General features: G+C 45.0%; 1 protein-coding gene across 2 annotated transcripts; it reads right to left on the bottom strand.

Annotated features, from left to right (window-relative positions):
• Positions 1-850: 850 nt before the first annotated feature.
• LOC308486269 (uncharacterized protein) lies at positions 851-11,905 on the bottom strand (the record flags this gene model as incomplete). 2 transcript variants are annotated; one of them, XM_081022883.1, is made up of 4 exons in its annotated part: positions 11,767-11,905; positions 10,744-10,916; positions 9,142-9,397; positions 851-3,020 (listed from the first exon to the last, which is right to left on the bottom strand). In XM_081022883.1, exon 4 carries the CDS (start codon positions 2,838-2,840, stop codon positions 999-1,001), a length of 1,842 nt encoding a protein of 613 aa, XP_080879009.1. In that variant the 5' UTR covers positions 2,841-3,020; positions 9,142-9,397; positions 10,744-10,916; positions 11,767-11,905. The 2 variants fall into 2 exon arrangements, with proteins under 2 accessions (XP_080879009.1, XP_080879008.1); XM_081022882.1 differs by lacking the exons at positions 9,142-9,397; positions 10,744-10,916; positions 11,767-11,905 and having other exon boundaries at positions 866-1,014; positions 1,097-2,995.
• Between the last annotated feature and the right edge of the window lie 364 nt (positions 11,906-12,269).

Raw genomic sequence — 12,269 nt, 5'->3', positions numbered from 1 at the left:
AGGAGGACATGGGTCTCTGGTATGCAGAAGTCAAAGCCTCCGAGGCGGTCTATGGTTCCTTTTTTTACCATGTCCACAATTCCGAAATGCAGGTATTGGTGTTCGATTTGTATTCCTGGGCATGAAGCATGCGTGTCCATGGCAGTGGATGTTGCGGTAAGAATGGGGAACATGAGGAGGATGGAGAAAGCAGGCATGATGCATTTTATGGGAAGCATGATGAGGGAAGGCGAGCTGTCAAAGGCGAGCTGTCAAAACGGCGAGCTGTCAAAGGCGAGCTGTCAAAGGCGAGCTGTCAGACGCGAGCTGTCAAACGGCGAGCTGTCAAAGGCGAGCTGTCAAACGGCGAGCTGTCAAACGGCGAGCTGTCAAAGGCAAGCTGTCAAACGGCGAGCTGTCAAACGGCGAGCTGTCAAAGGCGAGCTGTCAAACGGCGAGCTGTCAAACGGCGAGCTGTCAAACGCGAGCTGTCAAAGGCGAGCTGTCAAATGGTGAGCTGTGATGTCTTTCAGAGTCGGAGGCGGATCGGTGGGTGCTCTTGGCGGTCCGTCGTTGGGATGATTTCGGAGGTCCAATGGGTCGGCGCTGACGTTGAAGCAGGTCCGGTCTGTAGGGCTCGATGCGCGCCCCGATCTGGTCCGGTCTGTTGGGCCCGATTCGTGCCCCGATCTGGTCCGGTCTGTTGGGTTACCTCTATGTCGGCGGTGTCCTCTGCCGGTTGTGGGGGAGTGGAGTAGGGTGCGTCATCATCGGTAGGATCAGGTGGTGAAGCTGCCTCTTAGTCTTAGGGAGGGACGTAGAAGAAAATACATAGAAATAAAGGCGTTCTAAAGGAAATCAACACTTCCTTATTTACGGAAGGCTATCATCTGCTGAGGTGATGCCCCTCTAGAAGGGGCATCGCCCAGTTCGGGGAGATGGGAGGTGTGTGTGGTGCTTGTGCATTACAATGTAATGAAGGGGGGGGGTCTTCCGGCGACAGTTCACACTCGATACAATTATATGGTTTCTCCCGTGTGAGTCCGTTGATGGGTTCTAAAATATCCTCTGTTCCTAAAGCTCTTTCCACATACGATACACTTATATGGTTTCTCCCCTGTGTGAGTCCGTTGATGATTTCTAAGGTTTCCACTCTGACTGAAGCTCTTTCCACACTCCATGCATTTAAATGGTTTCTCCCCCGTGTGAGTCCGTTGATGTTGTCTAAGGCTTCCACTATTACTAAAGCTGTTTCCACACTCAATACATTTATATGGTTTATCCCCTGTGTGAGTCCATTGATGGTTCCGAAGGTTTCCATTATTACTAAAGCTGTTTCCACATTCGATACATTTATATGGTTTATCCCCTGTGTGAGTCCGTTGATGTTGTCTAAGGCTTCCACTAACACTAAAGCTCTTTCCACACTCCATACATTTATATGGTTTCTCCCCTGTGTGAGTCCGTTGATGGTTCCTAAGGTTTCCACTCTGACTGAAGTCCTTTCCACACTCCATGCATTTAAATGGTTTCTCCCCTGTGTGAGTCCGTTGATGTTTCCTAAGGCTTCCATTATCACTAAAGCTCTTTCCACACTCAATACATTTAAATGGTTTCTCCCCTGTGTGAGTCCGTTGATGGTTCCTAAGGCTTCCCTTACCACTAAAGCTCTTTCCACACTCGATACATTTAAATGGTTTCTCCCCGGTGTGAGTCCGTTGATGGTTCCTAAGGCTTCCATTATCACTAAAGCTCTTTCCACACTCGATACATTTAAATGGTTTCTCCCCGGTGTGAGTCCGTTTATGTGTTCTAAGATTTCCATTATTACTAAAACTCTTTCCACATTTGATACAATTAAATGGTTTATCCCCTGTGTGAGTCCGTTGATGTTCTCTAAGGCTTCCACTAACACTAAAGCTCTTTCCACACTCCATACATTTATATGGTTTCTCCCCTGTGTGAGTCCGTTGATGTTTCCTAAGGTGTCCACTCTGACTGAAGTCCTTTCCACACTCCATGCATTTAAATGGTTTCTCCCCTGTGTGAGTCCGTTGATGTTTCCTAAGGCTTCCATTATCACTAAAGCTCTTTCCACACTCCATGCATTTAAATGGTTTCTCCCCTGTGTGAGTCCGTTGATGGTTCCTAAGGCTTCCCTTACCACTAAAGCTCTTTCCACACTCGATACATTTAAATGGTTTCTCCCCGGTGTGAGTCCGTTGATGTTTCCTAAGGATTCCATTATCACTAAAGCTCTTTCCACACTCCATACATTTATATGGTTTCTCCCCTGTGTGAGTCCGTTGATGGTTCCTAAGGTTTCCACTCTGACTGAAGTCCTTTCCACACTCCATGCATTTAAATGGTTTCTCCCCTGTGTGAGTCCGTTGATGTTTCCTAAGGCTTCCATTATCACTAAAGCTCTTTCCACACTCAATACATTTAAGTGGTTTCTCCCCTGCGTGAGTCCGTTGATGGTTCCTAAGGCTTCCCTTACCACTAAAGCTCTTTCCACACTTGATACATTTAAATGGTTTCTCCCCGGTGTGAGTCCGTTGATGGTTCCTAAGGTTTCCATTATCCCTAAAGCTCTTTCCACACTCTATACATTTAAAAGATTTCACCCCTGTGTGAGTCTGTTGATGTCTTCTAAGGTGTCCACTGTCACTGAAGCCCTTTCCACATTCCATGCATTTATATGGCTTCTCCCCTGTGTGAGTCCGTTTGTGCAATTTAAGGTTTCCACTCTGACTGAAGTTCTTCCCACACTCCCTGCACTTAAAACGCTTTCTCTCTGTGTGAGTCCGCTGGTGTGTTCTAAGTTTTGCATTGAAACAGAAGCTCTTTCCGTACTCCATACCTTTAAATGGGTTATTTCCTTTTTGTGTTCATTGATGTGAACTGTGTGTGCTCATTCAGTGAAGCATATTCCACATTTCACACATTTTAATGGCTATTCCTAATGAAACGAAAGGTGCCCTGTCCCCTGCAATTCTGTCTTCTCCATCACCTTTTTCAGAGTGGGCAGAAAGGAAATCCTGTTTGGGTTTTAGGAAAGAGAACACAGAAAAAAAAGGACACATCAACCTCCATTAGCACCTTCTCCTATTTCAACATCTCCTACATTCTCCCATGTCCTACTCATGTTCCCAATTTTTAGGAAATGAAAATGGTATGATGTCGAATGATAGTAATGCATCAGCAACCTTTCATAATCCTCAATCATCTTTAATAACACAGCATGATCTTGTAATACCGTTGTCCTCTGAGACTGCCTTTCTTTCTTTTTTCTTCTTCTCTTTTTTAAAAAAAACTTTTATTTTGCTTTAAACAGGTACATGTAAACAGGTACTTAGAAATATAAACAACCAAAATTACAAAGGAAAATTCCTTAATAGTAATGAAAAAAAAATGAAAAAAGACTACAAAAAATATTGAGGTACATGACACAGAACATAAGCAACTATGGGAAAGATAAAAGAAAAAAGAAAAAGAAAAAAGAAAAAGAGAAAAATAAAAATAAAAATGAGCCAAAGCAGGAAAGCTCATCTATTGTACACTGCCGTCAAGCTCACAACAGATCATTATTCCTATCAATTCTCTCTATCTGCATTCCAAAGGAATCCCTCATCTTGGTATCAGGGAGCATTTCTCTATGCGGTATCATTCTAAACATAGCCAGGTCTTTCTTGTTGAGCCCTTGTCCCCTACATAATTATTTAAATATTCCCATTCTTCTTTCACCATTTTTTAAGGTTTATCTCTTATTGCATCTGTCAGCTTTGCGAGCTCCAAGTACTCGCACAATTTGACTACCCATTCCTCTTTAGTGGGTATATTTTTATCTTTCCAGTGTTTTGCCACTACAACCCTTGCTGCTGACGTTGCGTACATAAATAGCCTAGTTTTGTTTTTGGGAATATTATCTGAAACCATTCCTAGTAAAAATTATATGGAGAGACGACCAATGGGTGACGCAAGCAAAAATCAAGTTAGCGGAATTTTTCAAGATAAATGGGAAACAAAATGCAGACATAAATGTAGTTTAGTAAAGCGTACATGAGGGGTCTTGGAATACAACAAATGGCTAGGCTGAAGAAGATAAAAGACAATAATATCCAAGAGCTAACTAAACAGATAAGAATTAATGAAAAAGAGTTGATCAAAAATCCAAAAAGTCATGAAATCTTACAAAAAAATAAAGATATTGCAATCCCATATCTCTAGTATATTAAATAAGGAAGTAGAAAATAAAATTAAATGGGGAAAACAAAGGTATTTTGAGTCCGCCAATAAGCCCGGTAAGTTGTTAGCATGGATGATAAAGGAAAAGCAAACAAAAAAAGTTATAAATAAAATTTTGGACCAAGGAGAGGAAATAACAGACCCAGTAAAAATAAAAATAAAATTCTTAAACTTTTATAAAGATTTGTATAAACAAGAACATTTAGAGGTTAATAAAATGGAAGAGTATTTACCACAAAATAAATTACCAAGAATTGAAAAAGAAGTTGAGGCCCTAAACTCCAATATAGGAACAGATGAAATGGCACAAGTAATAAAAAAAAATGAAGAGTTGCAAATCGCCAGGTCTTGACGGAATCACATTAATGTACTATAAGAACCTGGAAGAAGTAATCCTCCCTATATTACAAAGAATAATGAATAATATACTGGGAGGGAAAGATATACTACAATCATGGAAAGAAGCACTGATCACTCTAATCCCAAAACAGGGAGTGGAGTTGACAGACATGAAAAATTATAGACCAATCTCCCTGTTGAATACAGACTATAAAATCTATGCTGGGGTGATGGCTAATAAATTAAAAAAGACTCTAAACAAAATAATCAGCAGAGACCAGGCGGGCTTCTTACCGGATAGACATATAAAAGACAATACAAGAATAATAATTGACCTGTTGGAATATGTGGAAATGAAACCAAGTAAAAAGATGGCCATGTTATTGGTTGATGCAGAAAAAGCTTTTGATAGAGTATCATGGAATTTCCTATTGGAAACTTTCAAAGGTCTGGAGAAAATAATTAATGGAATTAGGGCGATATATGATAACCAAAAAGCAAAATTGCTAATAAATAACGAGATCACCGAAGAGTTCAGCATCCAAAGGGGGCCACGACAGGGGTGCCCTCTCTCCCCACTTCTTTTTATTGCCACCTTGGAACCACTTTTAATAGCAATAAGAAAGGATAAAAATATAAGAGGAATTAACCTAGGAACTCGATACTACAAAATTAAAGCCTTTGCCGATGATGTAATCGTAACCACTGAAAATCCAGTGGAAAGTATCCAAAAAACGCTTGCACAACTGGAAGAATTTGGGAAAGTCTCTGGGTTCAAACTGAATAAAGGAAAATCCAAATTATTAACGAAAAATTTACGTAGGTTGGAACAAGAGGAACTGGAAAATACAACAGGTTTAAAGGTAGCCAATAAGGTAAATTATTTGGGGGTTTGGATCACCAATAAGAATATAAACTTATATAAGGACAATTATGAGAAGAAGTGGAAGGAAATAAAAAAAGAATTAGAGACTTGGGGAAAATTGAATTTATCCCTGTGGGGGAGAATATCCACAGTTAAAATGATGGTATTGCCAAAGATGATTTTTATGTTCCAAACAATACCTATAATTAGAGGCGTAAAGTGTTTTAAGGATTGGCAGAAAGACCTTGCCAAGTTTATTTGGCAAGGGGAAAAACCACGCATAAAATTTAAGCTACTAACAGAGCTGAAGGAAAAAGGAGGCTTCGCGGTCCCTGACCTTAAACTGTACTTTGAGGCAGTGTGTTGGACATGGATTAAGGATTGGATATTAATTAAAAACACGGAAGTCCTAGTTCTGGAGGGATGGGATATTGTGTACGGGTGGCATGGCTACATAGGCTATGACAAGGTTAAATCCCACAAAGGATTTTTAAATCACATTGTGAGAAGGGCATTATATGAAGTATGGGAGAGGAGTAAAAAATCAGTAGTAACCAAAACACCATGGTGGCTGTCACCAATGGAATCTATGTCAGTTCACAGGATGAATATGAACAGCGATTGGCTAACATATAAGGATTTAGTAGAGGAAACAAGTAGTGATCCGAAAATAAAGGGCCTAAGCGAATTGAAACAGAAGGGAATAACCTGGCTGGAGTATTATCAATTAAAAGCCACCCTTGAAAAAGATAAAAGAACCAAAGGATTTGACAAAAAAATATCCTATCTGGAGAAGGATATTTTATATAATAATCAAAAGACACTTTCTAAAATGTACAAACTACTTTTGAATTGGCAAAGAAAGGAGGAAGATATCAAATAAATTACAGTAAAATGGGAGAGGGACCTGGGACATACGATCAAACCCAATATTTGGAACGAATTATGGACTAAAAATATAAAATTCGACTTCTGGGTCAGCGCCATCGGCAATGGCGGAGCTCCTCTGACCGAGAGGAACCCGCTCTGTGAAAATCGGGTCTTGCCACCGCGGCGAGGGCGGAGACCCTTTAAAAATCCCAGGCGGAGGAAGCCTGGGAACATGGGATTCGGCTGACACCAGGAGCGCCTCCCCTACTCGCAGGGAAACCCTTTTTCAGGGATCCGAAGCGACGTGGGGTGAGTGGCGCGGTGTTTTGAATCAACCACTACTTTTACGGAGTGAAGCCGCACAGCCGCTGCCAGAGAGCGCTGACTTTTTCCTGTGGACAATTGGACTCTAAACAAGTACCTGTGAGTAGAACGGAAAATTGGATTAAGAAACATTTTAATTTGGCACTGAAATGGGAAGGCTCTAAACAGGAAGTCCACCTCCCGTTTTTTGCAAATAGATTGAAGCAAAAACTTTGTAAGCTAAAGTCTGGAAAGTCGTATATAAAGTTCTAAATTTCCTTCATTTATTACCACCAAAACCCCTCTTGGAAGCAGGAGAAAAGAGGGGGATTTTTGACTGTTTAAGCCTGCAGGAGAGAGAGTAAAGAAAGATAAATTTCCACCGTCTGGGTGTCAGAGACAGAAATTTATGGGGAAGTTCATCGACTGTGAATGGAACGTCTTTTGACAGATAGTAAAAAAAAAAAAGAGAAACAAATTGACTCCAATGTTGCTTCTTGCAATCAAAAGAAATAAAGTATTTGAAAAGTGAAAGTAATTATCCTTTGTTGGTCCTGCTTTCAAAAGATGGATACAAATAGAAATTGTCTCCTGTAGAGGGAGCTTGTTAATTTGTTGCCGGAGTCGATCTGGGGACCTCACAGCTGTAAGATTAGGATCGTGAGACCAGACTCTAACCTTGAATAAAAATGTGTTTACAAGAAGTCTTGGTGCTTGCTTTTTGCAAGACAAGTGCTTTGCTGGAGCAGATGCATGAGAAGATGGATTTGATGACTGTTGCAGTTAAAAACTTTGGACAAACGGCGAATACCCATATAGAAACCATTCAGGAACCAGCCCAGGAACCTGTTTTGACAGGGCAAGCGCAAGTGCAGAAGAAAATGGAGGAGGTTGCTGTTGAACCTCAAGTAACACAAATGGAGAGATCCGAGGCCTTGCAGGAGTATAAGCCGCTGTTCTTGAAGTTTGAATCTGGAGTGGACCAGGGGGGGTCTGGAGTTGTGAGGGCTCTTAATTTTGGAAGGACTTTGAAACATGCTTTTAAATACTTTCTGGATTACAGTGTTGACTGTGGGGAATGGGACTGTGGGGAATGGGCTGATTGTTTCCTTATAAGGGAAAATCTTATGAAAATGTACTATAGGTGGTACCTGACCCCTGTAAAACTTGCAAAAATAAATAATTCAAATAATAACAAGTGCTGGCGATGTAAGGAACAGATAGGAACATACTACCATATGTGGTGGTCCTGTCTAGAGATACAAAGTTTTTGGAACATGATTTATGAAGAGATAAAGAGATTGATAAAAACTACATTTAGCAAGAAACCGGAAGAATTTTTATTCCGAGAATGCCTTTCAAATCAAGTGGTTGCCCCCGTTTCCACCTCTAGATCTTCATGAATCACCTGCACAGTCCCACTGACCTCAGGAGGTCCATGTGGACCATTATGTAAGACCCAGGTCTACATCCTTTCCAGGGACTGTGGTCTAGGTCAATCAGAGAACTAGTGACAAGGCTTGGTGCTTGGGGTCAGCTGAATGGGTGCTCAGGGAAGTTCCTGTTCTTGGAACTTCCATTAGCACCTTCCATTAGCACCTTCTCTTATTTCAACATCTCCTACATTCTCCCATGTCCTACCCATGTTCCCAATTTTTAGGAAATGAAAATGGTATGATGTCTAATGATAGTAATGCATCAGCAACCTTTCATAATCCTCAATCATCTTTAATAACAGAGCATGATCTTGGAATACTGTTGTCCTGTGGGACTGCCTTTCAAATCAAGTGGTTGCCCCCGTTTCCATCTCTAGTTCTTCATGAATCACCTGCACAGTCTCACTGACCTCAGGAGGTCCATATGGACTATTTTGGGAGACCCAGGCCTTCATCTCTTCCAGGGACTGTGGTCTGGGTCAGTCAGAGAACTAGTGACAAGGCTTGGTGCTTGGGGTCAGCTGAATGGGTGATCAGGGAAGCTCCTGTTCTTGGAGATGGACCTCTGTCCTCATGCCTTGCATTGCATGGAGAGAGCAGGAGAAGCAGAAGGAAAGCAGATGGCAAATGGGAATCCCAGGCGGAAACACCCACCCCAATGGTTCTTTATAACGATGACGTGCTGCCTGATCTCGAGCCCGTCTTCTGACTATCCTAAAGTGACACTGAAAAGCAGGACATAACTGTACTTAATCGTAGATGGCCGTGTTGGTCTGACACAGCTGAAGTAAAAAAGAATAGTCCAGTAGCACCTTAGGGACCAACTAAGTTTGTTCTAGGTATAAGCTTTCGTGAGCATGCACACTTCCTCATATAGTGAAGGGTAGTAGGAGATGGTAGTAGGAGTACCTTCTGAGAAAAACCCCACCCCACCCTCCCACGATATACAAGGGTCTGGTGACATCTGTGTCAGTGTATCTGAAGAAGTGTGCATGCACACAAAAGCTTATACCTAGAACAATCATAGTTGGTCCCTAAGGTCCTACTGGACTATTTTTTAATTTTTTATTTCAACTGTGTCAGACCAACACGGCTACCTACCTGCATCTAGATGTCATGGGGTGTTGGGGAGCAGTAGTTCCTTTGGTGGGGGACATGTCCTGCACCTTCTGGGGTCATTTTTCCACCCTTGGTGCCCACCCTGCACTCAGCTCTCACCTGTGGCTTCCAGAAGCTGTCAGCATGCAACAGGGGTTCAAAGAACGGCTTCAACCGGCCGGCTAAACCAGGTGAGGAAAGCTGATGGGTCTCAAATCCTTGGGGGGCTGGGGAATTCTGCTGCACCTGAAGTCAAGCCCTGGTGGATGGAGAGAACAACTGTGAATCCCACAGTCCAGAAGGCAGATTCTACCCGTGCTGAAGAGGAAAGTGAAGGGCAGTTGGGGCACATCCACCTGGAGGCTTGTTATCTAGTCCCAGGGTTTCTCTGACATTGAACTATATATAAATTACAGTATTGAAATGCGCCTGCTCCCACTTCCTATTCTGATATTACTCTACTCTGCTTGTCTGTTTCTTACTTGAGTGATGTTTTGGTTTGCTAAGTCAGGGTTTTACTGTGAGTTACATTTTTGCTATTTTTGGGGTCCTGTCATGCTTATCTGTCTTCGATCATTATGGAGGAGCAAGATCTGCAGCCTAAAGCCCTCCTCAGCCTCGGCCCTGTGGACCTGAAGGAGCATCTTCACCCCCATCGCTCAGTCCAGACAGGGAGGTCCGCCTCCGAGGGTCTTCTGCTGGTTCCCTTGCTGTTAGAAGTGAAGTTCCAGGGAACCAGGCAGAGGGCCTCCTGCCTCATGGAATGCCCTCCCTTCAGAGGGCAAGGAGGTAGGCAACCATCTGACATTTAGAAGACAGCTGTATCAGGAGGTTTTTAAAGTTTGATGTTTTACTGTCTTGTATATGTACTGTAGGGATGCGGGTAGTGCTGTGGGTTAAACCACAGAGCCTAGGGCTTGCCGATCAGAAGGTTGGCGGTTCGAATCCCCGCGACAGGGTGAGCTCCTGTTGCTCGGTCCCTGCTCCTGCCAACCTAGCAGTTCGAAAGCATGTCAAAGTGCATGTAGATAAATAGGTCCCGCTCCGGCAGGAAGGTAGACGGCGTTTCCCTCGGCCAGTAAAGCGAGATGAGCGCTGCAACCCCACAGTCAGCCACGACTGGACCTAAGGGTCAGGGGTCCCTATACCTTTACCTATATGTACTGTAAGCTGCCCAGAGTGGCTGGGGGAAAATACTAATACTATAATGTCTAGAGTGGTACCTCGGGTTACAGGTGCTTCAGGTTACAGACTCTGCTAACCCAGAAATAGTACCTTTTGTTAAGAACTTTGCTTCAGGATGTGAACAGAAATCACACGGCGGCAGCCGCAGGACCCATTAGCTAAAGTGGTGCTTCAGGTTAAGAACAGTTTCAAATTAAGAACGGAGCTGCAGAACGAATTCAGTTCTTAACCTGAGGTACCACTGTACTATTATTATTATTATCATGTGATTTTTTGCAGTTATTTTGGAATTCATACTGCAATATCAGCTCGCAAAATGTTATGGGTGGAGATAATCACAGGGTTGCTGTAAATTATAATCCCACCCACTAACTCTCATTCACATACAGTCTGTACATTTGAGAAGGTCACACACCTTACCTGTGCTAATACTGGCAGTCTTTGGCCTGCACAGGCACACCCGGTGTGTAGAGCCTCCAGCCACAGGCACTGTCTATCATGAAAATGGGTCCATTGACTGGAAAGATTCATGCAGTCACTGTCATCGGATGATGAAGGATTGTATCTCAGCTTGGCAGTCACTCTGACATTGGCTACAAAGAATAAGAGGAACAGAAATGCTTTTGAGGTGCAACTTCTGTATCAGCCCTGAGAGCCATTCCATGGACTCTGCACCCCTGTTTCTGATGACAGGTGTACATTATCCTCATCCTCAATGAACCAGGCAGTGGAAAAGACATTAAAGATGGAAGCCTGAGAGAGAGGAAAAGGTTTCTGGCTGCTTCCTGGGGGGGATTGCAGAAACATAGAGTTGCTTCTGAGAAGGCCTCTACCCTCCCCCCTTCCTCTCGGGATTTCCTCTCCTCTCCAGGGGACCAATGGTTGGACGGTGCAGAATTGCTGCGTCTGGACAGGGCAGGGGATTATGGGGTGAAGGAAGGAAGGGTGGGTGGACAGGACCCCACTTTCCAGGGATCCCTCTCTGGTCGCCTTGAGGGGATGGCCGATTCCTGGGCGGGAGCGAGAAGCCAAGGCGGCCCCTCCGGCTATCTCCCCCCCTCCAATGCTGCGCTTCCTTTTCCCGGGGGTGCCCCCTCCTACCCCCGCTCTTGGCCCCCCCTAGGGCCCCCTTGGCTCACCCCTCGCCATGCGCCCCCATCTCTCCATTCGGAGGGGGCCCCCAAGACGACATGGGGAGGGACAGGGGGGTCTCTATCCAGGCGCCTCCCGCACCCCTTAACCCTTTCCTGGCCCGCTTCTATCCGCCCCCCAGGGATGCCTGCGCGGGGGAAACGGGGCCAGGGAGTCCTCGTGGGTGGGCGCCCCATGTCCGCCCCTTCGCAGCACGCGTGCCGGGATCCAGGCCCCACGGAAGGCGCTTGGGGGAGCTGGCGGGGGTCTCTGGGTCCTTACCCCCCCTCTCCCCCCCGGCGACCCCTTTACCTCTTTGTCCTCCCTCCCGATTCTCCTTTCCTGCAACATCCACGGGGGGCGGTCCCCTGCCTCCTTCCTCCCTCCCCCTTCCGAAAGCGCCCCCCCTAGAGCTACGGAGCAGAGCAGCAATCCGGAGTGGAAGCTCCACTTCCGGGAGAAGAAGGGAGGTTGGGGCGGGGCTCACCCCCCCATTCCTGCAGCAGAAGCCGGATTGGGGGAGGAGGAAGGAGGGGTGGGACGTTTGGGGGCGGGATCTGGGGTTGTGGGGGCGGCGTGAGAGGCGGATGTGCCGGGAGGGGAGGGAAAGAATGGAGGGGGGGAGAGGAAGAGGAAGGTTTCCCCCTCCCCTTTTCCTTTAGTGGATCAGGAGAGCGGGGGAAGGGCTGATCCCGGCGATCCAGCTGCAAAGTGGGTCCCGTCCCCCTACAAGGTTTGCATTGCAAAATGCTCCCCTCCCCCACCCCACGAGCTTAGATCCCTCCGTGTTTTAGGTCTTGGTGCTGCAGCCCCTC

Source organism: Podarcis pityusensis, assembly GCF_964106645.2.
Source record: "Podarcis pityusensis genome assembly, chromosome: 10".
Classification (NCBI taxonomy): domain Eukaryota; kingdom Metazoa; phylum Chordata; class Lepidosauria; order Squamata; family Lacertidae; genus Podarcis; species Podarcis pityusensis.
This window is presented reverse-complemented; position numbering and strand designations above follow the sequence as displayed.